Source organism: Cervus elaphus, chromosome 18, assembly GCF_910594005.1.
Source record: "Cervus elaphus chromosome 18, mCerEla1.1, whole genome shotgun sequence".
Taxonomy (NCBI): Eukaryota; Metazoa; Chordata; class Mammalia; order Artiodactyla; family Cervidae; genus Cervus; species Cervus elaphus.
The window spans coordinates 73,668,417-73,688,263 of record NC_057832.1 but is presented as its reverse complement, the minus strand read 5'-3'; the positions used below and the strand labels follow the sequence as shown (position 1 = coordinate 73,688,263).

The window sequence follows — 19,847 nt, the reverse complement described above, 5'->3', positions numbered from 1 at the left end:
TAAGTTCTTTCTTATTATTCATCAAACAATGGAGCCAATTCCAGTTGGCCCTGTTGTAAGTGAAGACAATATGGGGGTGGGGGTAGGGTAGAGTGGGGGAATGGCAGAGGAAGGGATCTCAGGCAGCCTATAGCTTCAGTTAAGTTCCTGTGGAAACCTTTTCACTTGACTTATATGTTCTATGCTCTTCTTCCTTTAAAATAGTTTAAAAAACTAACTAATGTAAGATATATGTATATTTCGAAAATACGGAATACATCTAGTTGTACAATAAAAATAATCGTTTTCTTGCCTCAACGTCTCCCAACTCCCAGTTTTTATTTTTTGGGGGACAGCTGTTTTCAACACCTGTAGGTGTTATTTGTAAAATTTACTTTCGTTGGTTATAAATACTTCTATTTTTATTACTACATATTACTAAGTGGTAAATATTACTATTTGTAAGAAATGAACCTGTATTCCTGTTTTTAATTTATTTTAAATGCTATTAACTGCTTGTTGTGGAAGGTGAGGATTTTCACATCACCTGTCTTTATTTTTATCCTTCCATCTTTTGAATGTCTTTTTAAATGACAATTTGCTTGATTGATACTCATTGTTTCTGACGGTGGATTGCATTTCCTTTTTATGTATTTGTTTCATAGTGAGTAATTGCCTCATCTATTTGCTTACTTCATTTTTTAAGGTTCTATCAGTTTTTCCCAAACTTGCCCGAAGAATTATAAAACTGTCTAAGTACAGTACTGTTTTCCACATGATAAAACACATCAAGAAGCCTCATCAGTTCACTCCCTACTCCTCCCTCCTCCCCTCCATTTCCCTCTCTTCTGTTCCCATCCCTCTCCTTCCCCTTCTCTGTCCTCTGCCTTCCCCCTCCTCCTTGTCCCCCTTCTTGACCAGCCACAGAACTATGCAAGGAGTTCCCTTCACCTTTCTCCTGTGAGAGAGCGTGTTGCCTTGATCTTGGTGTCTTTGTTTTCCTCTTCTGTTTACTCCCTTATTTTAGAGGAGCATATGTGCTAGAAGTTTCTCAAGAATGCACATACGAAGGAGAGGTTTTGATGTGTTTTTTTTTTTTAATCAGGGAAATATGTTTTTGTCAGTCAAGTATGAGTATGTAATAGTTTTTGTGTATAGTCTAAGTGAAATAATTTTCTTTTAGAATGTTGAAGTTATTGTTTCACATGTCTTTTTTCAAGTGTTGCTGTTGAGAACATTAGTGCCATTCTGATTATGACAAGTGGACTAGACTCTCCAAAAATATTAGTTTAGAAAAAAGAGTATAGAAGTCTGGGAAACTGTTTCAGATATCGATATTGATATTTCAAATATTGATCTTTTTTCATCTTCAAAACTTCAATTTTGCTGTCTGTCCCTAGTGCTCTGTTATTTCGTGGTGATATACTTTGGTATGGTTCTATTTTCATTTGTCGTATGGATACATTCTTTCAGTCTGTATACTCATAAACTTCAGTTTGGGAAATTATGTTTTTGATAGTTTCTTTTTCTTTTCCCAATTGTGTTTCTAGCTGATAAGATGTTAGACCACCTGGATCAATCTTATGATTTTATTTACTCTCTTGTTTGACTTTTGGTTTTACTTCCTGGGAGATTAAAAAATATGTGTAGTGTAATGGTTAACAATTAGGCTGTGGATCTAGAAGGCCTGTTTGAATTATTCATTGCCAATTTCTGACTGATCTTATGTAATTGCCTTTTCTGGTTTTTATTTGTAAAATAGGATTAATAGTAGTGCCTAACTCAAGGATGTAAGGGTAAATAAGTTAATTCATCCAAATTACTTAATTTGTTATATAGTAGATGTTAATTGTTATTAACATTTGTCATTATTATTACCTCAAAGTTAATACTTTAGCCATCTATTTGAATTCTTCGTTTCTACGAAAAGTTTTAATTTTCCAGAGTTTTGTTTGCTTCTCTGTTCCTAGTTTATAGCCTCCTGTTCTTGTTTCATGGATGCAGTATCATTTTGAATTACTGGGACAATTGAGGAAATTTGGAAAAAACCTCCAGTATGTAAGATGGATACCAAAGCAATATGTAGAAACAAAATCAAATAGATAAAGCGAAAATAGAAATCTTTTAATTATAAGGTTTTGGGGGGATCAGCAATGCTGAAGTTTGTTTTCTACATTGATTGTATTATCAGAGTTCCCTTTTCTGTTAGTTTTGGTGTACGTCTTGTTAGAGGCTTTTTCTAAATTTCCTTGTTGTTGTTCAGCTGCCAAGTCGTATTCAACTCTCTTGACACCCACAGTATGTCATATCAGGGAGCACAGATGTCAGCTTGCCCTTGTGTTGGTGATACTAAGTTTTGACTTTTAAGCTAATGTCAGCCAGTTTCTCCATTTTAAAAATACCTTTTAATCTTTGTTAATTAAGTGATTACAGTTGATATTTCAGAATGTGTAATTATCCATCTGTACTTTTGCATTTTTTCAAATTTAAAATATAATTATGTCATGCATTTTGATGTGTAGATTGTCTAAATTTGACCAGGAGACACCCTTTCAAAGTGGCTTCTGTGCCTTTTTGTGTCTGTATATCAGTTTTTGAACTCTTCCTTAACCTGGAACAAGATATTTGAGGTTCACTATTTTCACTGCCCCAGACTTAAAACCAGCCATTTCTTCAAGGATCCCTGGTTCCTTTTCTTGACGGGGGAGAGAGGAAGATATTTAAAAACCCAAGATCTGGGAGTAGGTCCTTTTTGCTACTGAGTATCATTACTTGGTGACTGCAGCCATGAAATTAAAAGACGCTTACTCCTTGGAAGGAAAGTTAAGACCAACCTAGATAGCATATTAAAAAGCAGAGACATTACTTTGCCAACAAAGGTCCGTCTGGTCAAGGCTATGGTTTTTCCAGTGGTCATGTATGGATGTGAGAGTTGGACTGTGAAGAAAGCTGAGCGCCGAAGAATTGATGCTTTTGAACTGTGGTGTTGGAGAAGACTCTTGAGAGTCCCTTGGACTGCAAGGAGATCCAACCAGTCCATCCTAAAGGAGATCAGTCCTGGGTGTTCATTGGAAGGTCTGATGTTGAAGCTGAAACTCCAATACTTTGGCCACCTCATGTGAGGAGTTGACTCATTGGAAGAGACCCTGATGCTCGGAGGGATTGGGGGCAGGAGGAGAAGGGGACAACAGAGGATGAGATGGCTGAATGGCATCACCGACTCGATGGGCATGAGTTTGAGTAAACTCTGGGAGTTTGTGATGGATAAGGAGGCCTGGCGTGCTGCGATTCATGGGGTTGCAAAGAGTCGGACACGACTGAACGACTGAACTGAACTGATCATTGCTTCTAGGCTCTTTTAGAGAACTGAGCTAAATGAGTTTGTGTGTGTATTTTTCTTTGTATCTATTTATATACAGTTTAGTTCATTTGTCTTCATTTATATTTGCTTTTGAGCTTCCCTGATGGCTCAGAAGGTAAAGAATCTGTCTACAATGCAGGAGACACATGTTTGATCCCTGGGTTGGGAAGATCCCCTAGAGAAGGAAATGGCTACCACTTCAGTATTCTTGTTTGGGAAATCTCATGGACAGAGGAACCTGGTGGGCTACAGCCCATGGGATCATGAAGAGTCGGAAGCAGCTGAGTGACTAACACATAGACATACACACATTTACTTTTACTAGAGACTTTCCCCCTAATCCTTGTTTGTTTTTAATTTTTAAATCCTTATTATTAACATTGTTCAAAAGTCTAAAAGTTTATTAAAAGGTGGACCCAGGAGTACCTCTTTCTTTGAGTTTTTCTTTCACTACATTCTCATTTACCACCTGTAGGTAACATGTGTAAACTTTAATTTGAAATTTATCCTTCCTTGTTTTTCTTTTTGCGGATATACACATACATGTTTATTCTTATTTACTCTTCTTTCTTACACAGTAATGAGTGTAACATGCCTGCTTTTCCACATTGTTTTTTCCATTTAATTTAGTTTGGGCATCTCTTTGTATCAGTTTATAGAGGCTGTTCTCATTTTTAAAAAATACTTGCATAACAGTTCCATTGCATAGATGTGTAAATGCATAACTTTATTTACCAAATCTTTTATGTGTTTCCAATATTAGGCTGTTTCAAAGAGTGTCACAGTAAATTACTGTGTGTGTTTTAATTAAAAGATAAATGTATTATCTCTTTAGGTTCTAAGATGAGTAAGCTAGGATCAGTAGATGGGCTTCCTGTTGGAAGTCTCTCAGGCAGTTGCAGTTGGAAATTGAGATTGGAGTCATCTGAAAGTCCAAGTAACTCAACATCTAAGGAAACTCACTCAGTATGCCTGGCGATTGATACTGGTTGTTAACTCTGAGTTCAGCTTGGGCTGTCAGCTGGAGTACCTACCACGACCCCTCTGTGTGCCTGGAACTTCCAGAGCGTGTCAGCTTGGTTCTGAAAAGAAATGTCCCCAAAGTGAACATCCTAAAAGGCTCAAATGGAATCTGCTAGACTTCTTAAGGTTAATCTCAGAAATCCCAGAGCATCAGTTATGTATTCCATTGATGAAGTTATTAAGGCTGACTCATACTCATGGGGAGGAGAATTGGACTCCTTAATGTGAGGAACAGGATGCATGAAATTGATAGCAACTATTCTTGGAGAACCATATACCATAGTCCACTTAAAACTCAGCATTCAGAAAACTAACGTCATGGCATCCGATCTCATCACTTCATAGCAGATAGATGGGGAAACAATGGAAACAGTGATAGACTTTGTTTTCTTGGGCTCCAGAATCACTGCAGATGGTGACTCCAGCTGTGAAATTAAAAGATGCTCTCTCCTTAGAAGAAGAGCTAAGACAAACCTAGACAGCATATTAAAAAGCCAGAGACATTACTTTGCCAACAAAGGTCCATCTAGTCAAAGCTATGGTTTTTCCAGAGTCGTACACGACTGACGCGACTTAGCAGCAGTAGCAGCATGTACGGATGTGAGAGTTGGATATAAAGAAAGCTGGGCACCAAAGAAATGATGCTTTTGGAGAAGACTCTTGAGACTGCAAAGAGATCAAGCCAGTCAATCCTAAAGGACATCAGTCCTGAATATTCGTTGGAAGGACTGATGTTGAAGCTGAAGCTCCAGTACTTTGGTTACCTGATGCAAAGAGCCAATTCATTAGAAAAGACCCTGATGCTAGGAAAGATTGAAGGCAGGAGAAGGGGACAACAGAGGATGAGATGGTTGGATGGCATCATCGACGCAGTGGACGTGAATTTGAGCAAGCTCCGGGAGTTGGTGATGGATAGGGAAGCCTGGTGTGCTGCAGTCCATGGGGTTCCAAAGAATTGGACATGATGAGCAACTGAAAAACAGTCTTGTTATCTAAGTCAGGTCCAGTTATAGTTGAAGCTTTTTGGGTTCAGTTCCTCCAGTATAGCACCTTGATAACAGTTTCCCTTGACCTAAAGACCTTTACTAAGATCTTTATTTCTCCATATGGCTTTGAGTTGCTGTCCAGTATCCTTTCATTTCCGCTTTTAGGACTCCATTGAGCATATCTGGTAGGGCATGTCAGTGATAACAAACTCCTTCAGCTTTTGTTTATTTGGGAATTTCATTTCTCCCTCACATTTGAAGAAGTTTTGCTGGGTATAAGATTTTTTTTTTTTTTTTTGGCTGAGGTGGGTCTTAGTTGCAGCACGTGGGATCTAGTTCCCTAACCAGGGATTGAACACTCATGGGGAGTGTGGAGTCTTAGCCACTGGACCACCTGAGAAGTCCCTGGATAGAAGATTCTTAATTAATGGTTTTTTCCTTTCTCCACCAGCCAGCTGCTTTCTGGAATCCAAGTTTATCATGAATAATCTCCTTATAATCATATTGAGGATCCCTGTTTTCAGTAGTTTTTCTTTGTCTTTTGAAAATTTGATTATAATATAACCCATGTAGCCTCATCTTACATGGAGGCTGTTGAGTGTCTCACATGTTTATGTTCGTGTCTTTCATCACGTTTGGGAAGATTTCAGCCATTATTCAAGTATTTTTCTGTACTCCCTTCTCTCTCCTTTTGGGACTCCCAAATGTATATTTTGGTCTGCTTGTCGGTGTCTCACAGGTCTCATACCCTGTCCACTTTTTCAGTCTTTTTTACTTTCTGCTCCTAAGACATTATAACTTCATTGTCCTATCCTCACACTCACTGTTTTCTTTCATCTTCTTGTTCAAATCTGCCTTTGAATTCCTCTAGCAAGTTTTTCATTTCAGTTATTATACTTTTCAGTCCTGGTGGCTTAGATGGTAAAGAATTTGCCTGCAAAGAAGGAAGGTCTTGCCTGCGGAAGACCTGAGTTGGGACGGTCCCTTGGAGAAGGAAATGACAACTCACTCCAGTATTGTTGCCTGGAGAATCCTATGGACAGAGGAGCTTAGTGGGCTACATACAGTCTGGGATCTCAAAGAGTTAGACATGACTGAGCTGCTAACACAGACATTATACTTATCAGCTTCAGAATATTTTGTTGGTGGTTATTTGTTCTCTATTGATATTTTGCTCATTTGTCATTTTCTTACCTTTCTGCACACCTTTTTTTATCAAGCATCTCTAAGACAGGCATTTTAAAGGTTTTTTTCCCTAGTATATCTGCCATCAGGTCTTTTTCAGGGACAGTTTCTGCTGACTTTTTTTTCCCCCTTTGGGCCGTACGTTTCCTGTTCATTTGTATAAGTTTTTTTTTTTTTTTCTTTTTCTTCCTGAAAACTGAACATTTAAATCTAATGTGGTAACTCTGGAAATCAGATATTGCCAGGAACAAGTGCACCACTGCCTGCCATGTGGCTGGGAATGGGGGGGAAGGGTAATAACTGCCTCTGTGCTAAGAGCTGAAATTAACCACAGTGCATTGTCCAAGCCTTCCTTCCCCTGGAAGTTGCAAGCCTTCAGTAGATTGCAGACTTCCAAAATGGTTCCTTCAAACAAATTCCACCCATTCAGTTTTTGTCTAGGTGGGGAGGTAGATTTCCTGAATGCATTCTACTTTGCCATCTTCCCATGGTCTTTTGTCCCTGCTTGTGTTTTTTGGTATTTTGACTGGTATACCCTCAGGGAGAGATCCTGGAAATGGGATTGCAGGATTAGTAGATTACATGTGTAGTCAATACACACGTAATCTAGTTAGATATTCTGAAATTACCCTCTGTAGAGGTTGTACAGTTTAGTACTCCTACTGGCACTGTGTGAAAGTACCTGTTTCTCCACAGCCTGTCCAAGGAGTGCCAGTCTTTTGCGTTCTTGCCTGTCTGGGATGAGTAAGATATTTTAGTATAGAGATATAAAGGCCAAGGAGAGAAAACAGTATGTACAAAGAACACCTGGATTTCTAATTAAAAAACAGTGAATTAAACACACATTTCTCTCTTCCCTCCTCAGTCCACTAAAATGAGAGTAAAGAAATAAGCAGAACTTCTTGAAAGGAAAGTGTTTCTTACATTCTGACACTGTTTTTCATTTGTTTAAGGGTTGGTTGCTTATCTTTCTTTTTGGTGAGATGTCTGTTTAAAATTTTTGCCCATTTTTCTAACAGGTGTTTGGGTTTCCTCATTTTTAAAGAGTTCTTTGTATATTAAGGATATTGTCCTTTTGTGATAATGGTTGTAAATATTTCATTAGCCTTTTGAAATTGTTTCTGCTGTGTTTTAACTGTGTAGTTTTTTGTTTCTTTTTTTTTGGTATTGCATTATGTTTATGAGAACAAAACCTGAAAAGCTGTTTGGAAGCTTTATATGTAAGACTTGACCTCATCAACAGACAAGGATCTTGATGTTTCATTCTGTGGAATTTCTGATTTAAGAGAAGCAGCTACCAATTTTTTTGGTAGGGATAGAGAAAAGGAGATTGGTAGGAAGGGCCCTTTTCTGTACATAGATATTTATTTATTCATTCCCTTGTTTTCTTTCCTTCTCCTTGCTGTACCTGGTATCCTCAAGCAGATCTGTTTTGGGTCTTTTTTCCTCCTATGCTGCTGCTGCTAAGTCACTTCAGTCGTGTCCGACTCTGTGCGACCCCGTAGATGGCAGCCCACCAGGCCCCCCAGTCCCTGGGATTCTCAAGGCAAGAACACTGGAGTGGGTTGCCATTTCCTTCTCCAGTGTGTGAAAGTGAAAAGTGAAAGTGAAGTCACTCAGTCGTGTCGGACTTGTAGTGACCCCATGGACTGCAGCCCCCCAGGCTCCTCCGTCCATGGGAGTTTCCAGGCAAGAGCACTGGAGTGGGGGGCCAGGGCCTTCTTTCTCCATTTCCCTCCTGTGGTGAACTCTTATTCTTCTGCTCTCATTGCGAAGCTGTAGTTGCTTGGCTACATGTCATGGGTTGGAGACTTGGGAATTTCTTCATGGTTAACCTCATCCCTGGCATGGCAAGTTGTTGCAAGTATAGGTTCTTGAGTTTTTGGAGGATTATGTAGTGAGAATTGGCTTACTTCTGCAGACACTTAGTATGTCTTTCCTCAGTCCTGTCAGTTCTGCCCATCTGTTCATCTACTGCTGTCTCCTTTCAAGTTCCTTACCTTATTTTGTTACATTTATTCTCGATTTAGTGGGTTTTAGGTGAAGGAGAAAGAAACACATCAATTTATTGTATTTAACTAGAAATACAGTGGTTCTTGGTACATAGAGTTTCTTCCCTTAGGCTCTACTTTGTGGGCAGTTGGATGGCTCTCAGAGGTTCATGGTTGTGCATTTTTGTTTGGTAATTTAGAGTTCATGTGCCAGTATGCATATGATTTTGATCAACAGTTAGAAAATTAAGTAGTTAAAAAATTTTTTTTAAATGTCCTGTTTAATTTCAAGGGAAGGATGTTTTTGTAATTGTAAGAAAAAGATTGCTAATGGTCCTGGAAATAGGAGTGCTGCTTGAGCATCTCTATATTCTCCCCATTTGATGCATGTTTTGCCACATTGATGCAGTAGCTAGTATTTGTGTCAGAATTGTTTGAGGATTGTAGCTATTTTTGTAGTTTAATTTTAGATTGATCCTCTTTTTCTTTTTTGGTGGTTTTTAAGAAGTGGGAATTAAACATACCTTTATTTCTTTCTTTTAAAATGTATTTAATACATTGTGAAATACTGCTCAGAAACACATATTCCATTCAGGAAGTTGAGTACGTGGATTAAGTACGCATGCCAAAGCCTTTTCCTCTTCAGCAGAGCTCTGCATGAGGTATGACTCTACTCTGACTTGAGTTGCAGTGGGTTTCACATCAAGACGAAAGGAGGAGAGTGTCTGTAAGAGCACACATATACTAGAAGTAGAAAGCTACCACAATCTGGGTCAGCGTTGAGGGACTTTTTTTTCTTCCCCACCACCCTTCTTCTTTCTCACAGCACTTGCTCCTCTCTACACACCTGCTCTAAGATCTCCATGTGAGCTGTTTTCCTGTGCTTGCTGATAGTTTTTCTCCTGTAAGTTCAGCCTACACATGACCCAGAATAGACACCCCACCGCAGTCTGTTAACTTCATGTGCGCTTTTTGCTTCAGCTGTCTACAGCTGACCCATGACCCTCTTGCTGTTTCTTAGTCATATTTTCAAGGAAAACGAATTGGCTCGGGCCATCTTTTTGTGCCACTTCTGATTAGTTGTTCCTCACCAGGCTATAAGTGGACTTTATCAGTTCACTGCTTATGCAGGTTGGGAATGTTGGAGGAGAGAGTAGTAAGTAGGTCTACAGGGAAACAGCAAAAGGACCCATGGGTGAACAGTTACCCTTGGTAAGTGAGGGAGCAGGATAGAGCTGAATTCATAACATATTCCCTCCTTCAGTCTGCCAGTTTATTTTTAATAGAGTACTTCTGGCAAGTACTTAGTGCAAATTGAATATTGTAGGAAACTAATGTTTATGTCAAAATTGACTTAAGAAATCTGCCATTTGGTGCTGTTTTCTGTTTGCCTTGTGACTTGTGGTATGGCAATAAGTCCAATATAGTAGGAGTCAGGAGCCTTAGATTCTAGACCTGATTTTGCTGTTCCATGAAAGGCTTCACTTTCTTCAACAGATACATTTTTAAATGGTCAGTGGAATAGAATAGTTTGTAAGGTACTATCTAGCTATAAAATCTTGCAACTCATTGTCCTGTACCGAGCTGGGAAAGGTACTATCAGGAAAGATGGTCAGAATACAAAGCTATTACAACAAAATTTTAAGTTCAGATTAATGAAAAAATAAGAAATGAAAATGATTGGACCCACACATTAGAAAAGGATACGAGAGTTTTGTAGTGAATCAGATTCTCTTCATTGAAATTGGATGGTGTTCATAAACTGATTTAAGTCAGATACTATAGTCACAAACTCTTTTCCCAACTTAAGTTGCGTGTAGGTAGTGTATTAATGTGCGTGTAATACTGAAGTTTGAAATGCTTTTTCTTCATTTTTTAAAAGGCAAGGCTGGATATTTAAAATTGTTAAGTAACATGGATTTATTTTATTTTTTAGGATTTAAGTGCCCTGTATGCTCAAAATTTGTACCCTCAGATGAAATGGATTTGCATCTTGTGATGTGTTTAACAAAGCCAAGAATAACCTATAATGGTAAGTCCAGTGCTTTAAAATGATGCTTTAAATTATCATTGTAATTAGATTTCATAAAATGTATTATGAATTTCATGTTTCAGGTAGAAGTTAAAAGGCCAGGAGGGACTGTCTCTGAGCCCTGAGCTAACTGATACCCTGATTAGGTCTGGTACTTTGGCCGTGCCATTCTTACCTGACCACAATCTCCAGATATTCAAAATCATAGGAGAAATTTTCAGTGTAGTCTTAGTACATTTTGAAGTAGACTTGGGGAAAAAAAAGAGTAGTTCATCTGTGACTTCAGATGAATAGAGTGACATAAAGGAAAAATGAGAGCTTTTTTCAAAATTTTATTGATAAAAAGAGAGACTTCAAAATCCGTGGAGAAATTTTAGATTTTTCAAATGTAAAATTTGGTTTGAAATAGAATGAGTAAGAAGAGTACCAGTAAACAGTGAAGCCAGTTGAAAGACTGACTCATTGATTAGCAGATGTTTTTTGAGTACCTGTCACCTATGAGGCATATAGTGTTAGAAACTTGGGATATACCAGTAAATAAAACAGATGGATCCTACAGCCTAGGATCAACCAAAGGTTCATCAGTGTAGTAACACTTAGTCAGTAATCTGAGATTTCTCCTCAGATTATAGAAACTTGGAGGAGTACAATTTAATATTGAAATGAACATGTTATTTTGAGTAGCTTTTTTGCAAAGTGATTTAGGAATGTCTCTCTTGATAAGGTAGTGCTTCAGCCCCACTATTACAGTAGTAATTGAGCCCTTTTCCCCATTTTCCAGTGAATAAATAAAAATAGCTTTTAGCATTTTCTTTGAATAGTATATGTACCTGTTGAATATATATAAACCTTTTTGCATTAGGAAATTGAGTTGGCTACTTTGCATAATCTAATTGAAATTTAGTTACTTAAAAGACAGGTTCAAAATTTGAGATAAAATTGATTGGGCTTGTTCCTCATACTTATCTTATAATTCTCCTCCATAATTATTATGTTTATTACAAGTGTTTTTAAAATGAATATCCTTAAATGTTAAGACTCTTGCCTTGAATTTTAAAAGACAAGTGTATTTCCTTTTACCGTATAATATATTTGCACATAATCTTAGTATTCTGTTTATTTTTTGTGCAGTATATTTGGATATAGTCTTCTTACTTGTTGATATTTGGCAGTTTTTAATTTCCTGGTTGAGCTGTGCCTGGGACATTAAAGTGTTCTAATAGATCACTTATTTGGTGGCTTAAAGAGCAATATATAAACTTCTGTTTGGGGATACCTTGATCCAAGAATTCAGATTTTAAATATATGACACTATTCCAGTTTAGACATTAGTAAACTTAATGGAAAAAGTAAAATAAAGTTTCAGCCACTTTTAAGAAGAGGTACCTACTGTAAGGTAGGTAGGCCTGAGAATTTTTAAATTGTTAAATATATATGGGTATCTATAGAAATTCACAAGAAGCAAAAACAGCTTCTTTATAAACATGTATGATTCTTGAATTTTTAAAATGTGGACAGTGGTCAACTATGAGTGAAAAGAAGGAAGAACTGTGATTGACTGGTTTAGGTTAGATAGAGGTAGCAGATTGGTAATGTACTCTCCCCTCACAGGCTGTGGGCAGCAAAGGCCTGTAGGGGAAGGAAAAAATGATTCCCTTACCCTTCTGAGTTCTTGACTGAGACCTTGGTAATAAAAGACAGATGAATAAGAGGAAAACAAAAGTTTATTAACATGTATACCTCCTCGGTTCATAGAGGGTATTCCTGAGAAAATGAAAACTCCAGGGTGGCTTATAATGTGGGCTTAATAATATCTTCAGCTGCAGACAAAGAAGAAAGTGAGGATGGGGAGGCCAGTTGTGGAGGATTACCAGGAAAATCATAATAAACGAGGTTTGCTTTGCAGGTATAAATTAGTGCCGTCTCCTTCTCTTGTAATCTTTTGTGATTTAGAGCCCTCCTTCTTTTCGTGGAACTGAGGAGACATCCTGGTAAATGAAGAGTTCCTCTGCTCAATCTTACGTAACAGCCTAAATGGGAAAAAAGTTTGAAAATGCTTCTTGTTTTGTGTAGTAGCTTTAAAATTTAGCATGTATTTACTTTATAAATAAGATGATGGATCAGAAATGGTCATACAAGAAACAGTCTTATCCAGTTACCAAAACTGTATACCTATTTTATGTGGCACTAAATTCAATTTTATTGCCCTTCTTTTAGCATGTAGCTGCTCAAAAGCAGTACCAGTTTGCAATTAAAATGTTATAAAGAACAACGATACTCAGTACAAAGTGTAATCTTTAAGTTCAGCTTGCTGAGTTCAGATCTCTGTTTTGTTACTTAATTCCAGTGTGTAATCTTGGTTTTAATTTTCTCTCCTGTAAACTTAGGACTGGGAATAGCACCTGTCTTCATAGAGTTACTGTGAAAATCATACATACTTTTTTGTAGGTTTTGTAGTGAGTGTTAAGTAAACAAGACCTGTTGTTATTACAAAGAAATATTACCTTTGACTTTAAGAGGTAAAGATACAGTGGATACCATATTTAATGTGTTGACAAATCTAAATTTCTTTTGATATTTTAAAAGCTCATAGTAAGTTAATTCCAAATGAGATGTCTAAAAGTTTGGCATGACAATCATAGTTCCTATAATATATGGAGAAGCAAGGAGATGAGAGGATAATTAGAGCACTACCTGTTCTCACCTGATGTGATAAATTTACAACTGCAGTTCAGTGAAAAATACTTTTCCTGCTTTCTATAAGGAATATGGTGGCCTGCATAGCTGAAATCTGAGGTCTAAATTTGGTGATAGGCAGTTTGCTTACTCTTTGAGGAAGCATAAATCCTTTCATATTCAGTACAGAAATAAAATATTGTAAAAAACTAACTATAAATGGATGTGTGTTTCTGTTACCTTTTTTCCTTCTGGCCTATTATAAAAGAAGATATGTAGAATAGAAGTTGAAATTAAAATACATATTTCAGTGAGAAGGCAGTTCTGTAGATCTCTAAAGCATAAAGTAGGTTTCAGATTTCTGTTTCTGATTTCTTCAATAAAATTTGAGAAGGAAAATTACATCTTTTTTTAATTTATAGATTCTTATTTTGTTTCGTGATTTTATAAATCATTGTCTTGCCTTTTTTTGTGTTCTTATCATATCACTTTTATAATGTTGATTTTTAAAAAATTAATCCAACATTCAAGGTAAGCTTTCCTGAATCATAAGAAACCTGAAGAAACAGAACAGAGACAATGAAAAGACTTTTTCTGGAGTGCAAGAAAACCAAGTAAACCTATAGAACTGTCCTCAGAGGGAAAGTTCTTTTCCTCTGGTCACAGTTCTTACTTTGGTTAGAATGTAGTATTGGCAAACTCATTTTAAACAAATTTTAATGCAAATTTATACAATGCATTTCTAAATTTGTCTCATTTTTATGTTTCTTCTATATTGGAGCAAAGATATGGATCAACTCATGTCTATCAACAGTTTTGCCCTTTGAAGATTATTGTATATGTATATAAATTAGTCTGCTATTAATAAGATTTGGAGAGAAATGGAGGATGTACTTATAAATAACAACTAGGTAGTTTGGGGCAACAGAGAATGATAAGAGAATTGTAGGTGAAAAGATAAATTAGGGCTGAATAATGAAGTTTTAAAATAAATTATGTGTAATTATTTGTATTCATGTGCAAAAATACTTGTAAGGAAAATAATTTCTTTAAAGACCAGTTGGAAGAATGGTATGGTATTTCATGTAGGAAATGGTCAGATGATTGTTAGGTAGAGAAAGAGATGAAGAAAGAATGAAGTGAGTTCAGTAATTGCTAGAAATTGGGAAGGAGGAGCCATGGGTGACTTGAGGATTGGCACTGGAGGACTCAGATTGGAGTAAAAAGATTGTAAGAGTACCTAGCTGCCCTCAACGTTGTTGATCTTTGCAAAATGTGAAAATTGTGATTTTTTTTTTTTTTTTGGATTTTTCCAAAATGAGTAAGGGATTGGGTCATTGAATATTTTAAGGTGACAAAATAATAAAAATATTCTAGATAGTCTCACTCCTTTGGTATCTAAATATTTATGATATTTGTGATTTGCTTGATTTCTTCTGTTTTTTGTTAGATAGACTTTGGAATCTCCAGGCTTCTTGACCTCTCAGTACCTCATGGGTTATTGTTACTTAGGATTCTTTTTATCTTAATCACTTTAATCTGTACTTCTTGGTATTCAGTTCTTAGACTTTTCCTTGTAATGCTTTTTGGTGTGAGAGATATTTTTACAGCTGAAAAATCTTTGACACCCAGTACCCAAATTTTGGTTTCTAAATGTCATCCTCATGTAAAAAGAAAACAGGATTCCTTGGAGAAATGTCTGATTCCAGGACTGGAGCAGAGAAAGAAAAACCTGGAGATACTGTATTATTTGAATGCAAGGAAGCGCTGAAAAATCAGAAAAGATGAAGGACACAGGAGGAGCAAACCTGAATGAGCTCCCAGTAAACAATTTGAGCAACAGAATTAGTACAGCGTGGAGATAGTGGTTTAGTCATTAAGTCGTGTTTGCCTCTTGTGACCTCATGGACTATAGCCCGCCAGGCTCTTGTGTCCATGGATTTTTCCAGGCAATAATGCTGGAGTGGGTTGCCATTTCCTTCTCCAGGGGATTTTCCCAACCCAGGGATTGAACTTGGGTTTCCTGCACTGCAGGTGGATTCTTCGACTGATCCGCCAGGGAAGCCCTGTAGCATGGTATTTGGATTATAACTCAAAGTATAAATATATCTGGTTCCATCAATCAATCAGTAAATTAATACAGAAAAGTAGAAGTTTAACCTGGATATTAATTCTAAGAGACAGACCATACATTTCTTTAAAAAAAATTTTTTGAAGACTTTTAACATTCTCATTTGTGGTTATTTAAAAAATATTTTTCCAAAAGCTTTTAATGGTCCATATGTGCTCTCTGATTTTAAGTATCCCCAAGACACACTAAAATGTATAATGGCACATATATAATTTGAAATACCTAATCTTACTTTATTATTATCATTACAGTAGTGGATGAAAGGGGTTTTTAGGTGGATGAGAGCTACTATTGTAAGCCCCAGCAACAAAAATCTTAATGATTTTCTCTTCCTTAGGGAAAACATGAGTTAATTTTGTTAGGTTTCATATTGTGACATTCTCATAGTGAGGGACTCCTATTATGAAGTCTTACTTTCTATTTTCAGACATTTTATTATTACATACAGAATACAGATGAGTGACTATAGAATAGCCTGCTATTCATTATTATTCATTATTCATTAACATAAGACTGAACTGGACTCTACATGTTTTATACTTTATTAAATCTTACTAAGGAAATGTTCACTGTCTTCCTCAGTGCTATTTTTTTTTTTAAGATTGTCAGTTTACCCATTAAGGAACATGCTTTGTCTCTACATTTGATTCACTGAGAACCTATACTTCAGTGTTAAACTTACTAAATTTTTGCCTAGTATTTTATAGTTTTGCTGCTGTTATGGATGAGATTTGCATACTATTTGAATATCAATTGGTTTTGCTGGTTTTAAAGAGAAGCTAGGTTTTAGGCAGGTCTTTGGGTTTTCTAGACTTATGACATATCTGCAAATGAAGATAATATTTTCAAGCATTTATGCACATTTGTTGTTTCTTTGTCTTCCTGCATTAGTTTGAAGCTTTAAAATGATGTTGATGATAATGGTGCCAGTGGACATGCCTGTCTGTGTGTCTTTAGTGTTTCACTGTTTCACAGATGCTGGCTAAGAGTTATGGTTAGTCATCTTTATTGTATACATGTCATTCTCATTTCATTCTCTTTTACTAAAGGCAAAAATCAGCCTAATTTTATTAAATGCTTTATTCATTTGTTGATAAATTACATTGGTAGATTTTATAATGTTTCAATTGAATTGTGTTGATTTCTAATATTAACTGGATGTAACTGGTCATAGATAATTCTTGTAAAGCAATGTTACCAAGTTTGTGCTAACTAAAGATTATGCTAATAAAATGAGTGGGAAAGCTTTCCATCTTTGCTCTGGAATAATTTGAAAAACTCTGGAAGGACTATTATTTTCATATCAGGTATAATTTGACTGTAGAACCATATAGCCCCCCCTTTTTTAAATCTTTGACAGTCCTTATAACTTCCCTGATTATTAGTATATTCATGTTCTTTGACGTCCTTAGTCAATTATGGGAATTTGTATTTTGTTAGAAAATATTTTTCTTCTGAATTTCCTGATTAATTGCCACAGCATTGCATTGCATATATCTTCTTACAAATATTATAATTTTTAATATATTTTTGTTATATTGGCCTTTTCATTCTAATGTTGTATATTTTTTGTACTTTTGAACCTTAGGCTAGTTGAAAGAGCTTATATTTAGTTTGTAAGCTTCTTTAGAGTTGTAAATAAAGCTAATAATAAGTACTCTGGACTAGATGAAGCTACTTTCTTTTCAGTTTTTTAATTTTAGTAAAAGTATTTTAGAAATAGAAATATTTTTCTTACAAGAGGCTTCAGTTGTATCTGAGGTTTTAATATGTATCTGAGAAGAAAATGCTTCTTCAGTTTGAAGATAAATTTTTTTATGACAGGAGGAGTATGTGTGATGGGAAGTCATTCTGATCTTATTATTAGAGAATGCTGCCCATAATAACTATGTTTTTAATAATTATGTGACCACATACATCATTGATCTCTGTAAATCATGAATATAAGAGAAGCATATATGTTCTCTGTAGAGTAAAAAATTTACTTATATTATTCTTTTAAAAACATATGTATGCATATACTTCCAGTAAACTGAGTTTGGTTGTATTATTGAAATATTCTGTATGCTTGCCTATGTTTGGTTTACATAGTCTGACAGATTTGGAAAGAGTTTATTAGTGTCCCCTCTGTGGCCATAGCTTCATTAATTTTTTTCTTACACTGTTATAAGTTCCTTTTGGTGATAGTTGCCTTGCAGCAATCTTTTTCTGGCTTTATGTATTTCATAGTATGTTGTTTACACAAATATTATGACTTATTTTCCTTTTCTGTTGAATCTTTTTATGTTATAAAGCATACTTCTCTCTATTCTGCTTTCTCTAACGTTATTTGACTTAGGCTTACCAGAAACCATGCAGGGTCTTAGATTTTTACCTTGTTTTTATTGTTCAGTCAGAGTCATGTCCAACTCTTTGTGACTCCATGAACTATACAGCACACCAGGCTTCCCTGTCCTTCAGTGTCTCCAGGAGTTTGCTTAAATTCCTGTCCAGTGAGTCGGTGATGTCATCCAACCATCTCATTCTCTGTAGCCCCCTTCTCCTCCTGCCCTCAATCTTTCCCAGAATCAGGGTCTTTTCCAGTGAGGTGGCTCTTCGTATCAGGTGGCCATAGTATTACAGGTTCAATATCAGTCCTTCCAATGAATATTCAGGGTTAATTTCTTTTAGGATTGACTGGTTTGAACTTCTTGCTGTCCAAGGGTCTCTCAAGAGTCTTCTCCAACACCACAGTTTGAAAGCATTAATTCTTCAGTGCTCAGTCTTCCTTATGGTCCAACTCTCACATCTGTACATGACTACTGGAAAAACCATAGCTTTGACTATGTGTACTTTTTGTCAGCAAAGTAATGTCTCTGCTTTGTAATATGCTGTCTAGGTTTGTCATAGTTTTTCTTCCAAGGAGTAGGCATCTCTTGCTTTCATGGCTGAAGTACACCCTCGACAGTGATTTTGGAGCCCTAGAAAATAAAATCTGTCACTGTTTCCACTTTTCCCCAACTACGTGCCAGGAAGTGATGAGACTGGATGCCATGATGTTCTTTTTTTGAATGTTGCGTTTTAAGCTAGCTTTTCCCGTCTCCCCTTTCACCTTCATCAAGAGACTCTTTAGTTCTTCCTCACTTTCTGCCTTTAGAGTGGTATCATCTGCATATCTGAGGTTATTGACATTTCTCCTGGTAATCTTGATTCCAGTTTGTATTTCATCCAGCCCAGGATTTCTCATGATGTACTCTGCATATAAGTTAAATATGCAGGGTGATAGTATACAGCCTTGACGTACTCCTTTCCTAATTTTGAACCAGTCTGTTGTTCCATGTTTGGTTCTAACTGATGCTTCTTGACCTGCATACAGGTTTCTCAGGAGGCAAGTAAAAATGTGGTCTAGTATTCCCATCTCTTGAAGAATTTTCCACAGCTTGTTGTGATACACAGAGTCAAAGGCTTTAACATAGTGAAGCAGAAGTTGGTCTTTTTTGGCATTCCCTTACTTTTTCTGTGATACAACAGATGTTGACAATTTGATCTCTGGTTCCTCTGCCTTTTGTAAATCCAACTTGTACATCTGGAAGATCTTGGTTCACGTAATGCTGAAACCTAGCTTGAAGGATTTTGAACATAACCTTGCTAGAAGGTGAAATGAGCTTTATTGTATGGTAGTTGGAACATTCTTTGGCATTGCCTTTCTTTGGGATTGGAATGAAAACTGACCATTTCCAGTCCTGTGACCACTGCTGAATTTTCCAAATTTGCTGACATATTGAGTGCAGCACTTTAACAGCTTAATCTTTTAGGATTTGAAATAGCTCAGCTGGAATTCCATCACTTCTACTAGGTTTGTTTGTAGTAATGCTTCCTAAGGCCCACTTGACTTTTCACACTCCAGGATATCTGACTTAAGGTGAGTGACCACGCCATTGTGATTATCTGGGTGTGGGTAAACTATAAAAATCCCAACTTTTTTGTATAGTTCTTCTGTGTATTCTTTCTGCCTCTTCTTAATATCTTCTGCTTCTGTTAGGTCCTTGCCATTTCTGTCCTTTATTGTGCCCATCTTTGCATGAAATGTTCCCTTGGTATCTCCAGTTTTCTTTAGTCTTTCTAATTCTATTATATTTCTCTATTTCTTTGCATTGTTCACTTATGAAGGCTTTCTTATCTCTCTTTACTTTGTCTGAAACTACATTCAGTTGGGTATATCTTCCCATTTCTCCTTTCCCTTTCTCTCAATATGTTCTTTTCTCACCTATTTGTAAAGCTCCCTCAGACAACCACTTTGCCTTCCTGTATTTCTTTTTCTTAAGGATAGTTTTGGTCACTGCCTCCTGTATAGTATTATGAACTTTCATCCATAGTTCTTCACGCACTCAGACCTGATCCCTTAAATCTACTTGTCACTCTCACTGTTTAATCATAAGGGATTAGGTTTAGGTCATACCTGAATGGCCTAGTGGTTTTCCTTACTTTCTTCAATTTGAGTCTG

The 19,847-nt window shown here is 36.5% G+C and overlaps 1 protein-coding gene across 2 annotated transcripts in view; it reads left to right on the top strand.

The window, feature by feature from the left end:
- Nucleotides 1-19,847, top strand: part of ZNRF2 (zinc and ring finger 2) — an 84,390-nt gene that overhangs the window by 38,991 nt on the left and 25,552 nt on the right. For both annotated transcript variants that reach the window (XR_006334934.1, XM_043872391.1), the window contains exon 2: nucleotides 10,462-10,557. Coding sequence is in view for 1 of the 2 variants with exons in the window: in XM_043872391.1 (XP_043728326.1) it covers nucleotides 10,462-10,557 (96 nt within the window). In the remaining variant the exon portion in view is untranslated. The remainder of the gene's footprint in view (nucleotides 1-10,461; nucleotides 10,558-19,847) is intronic.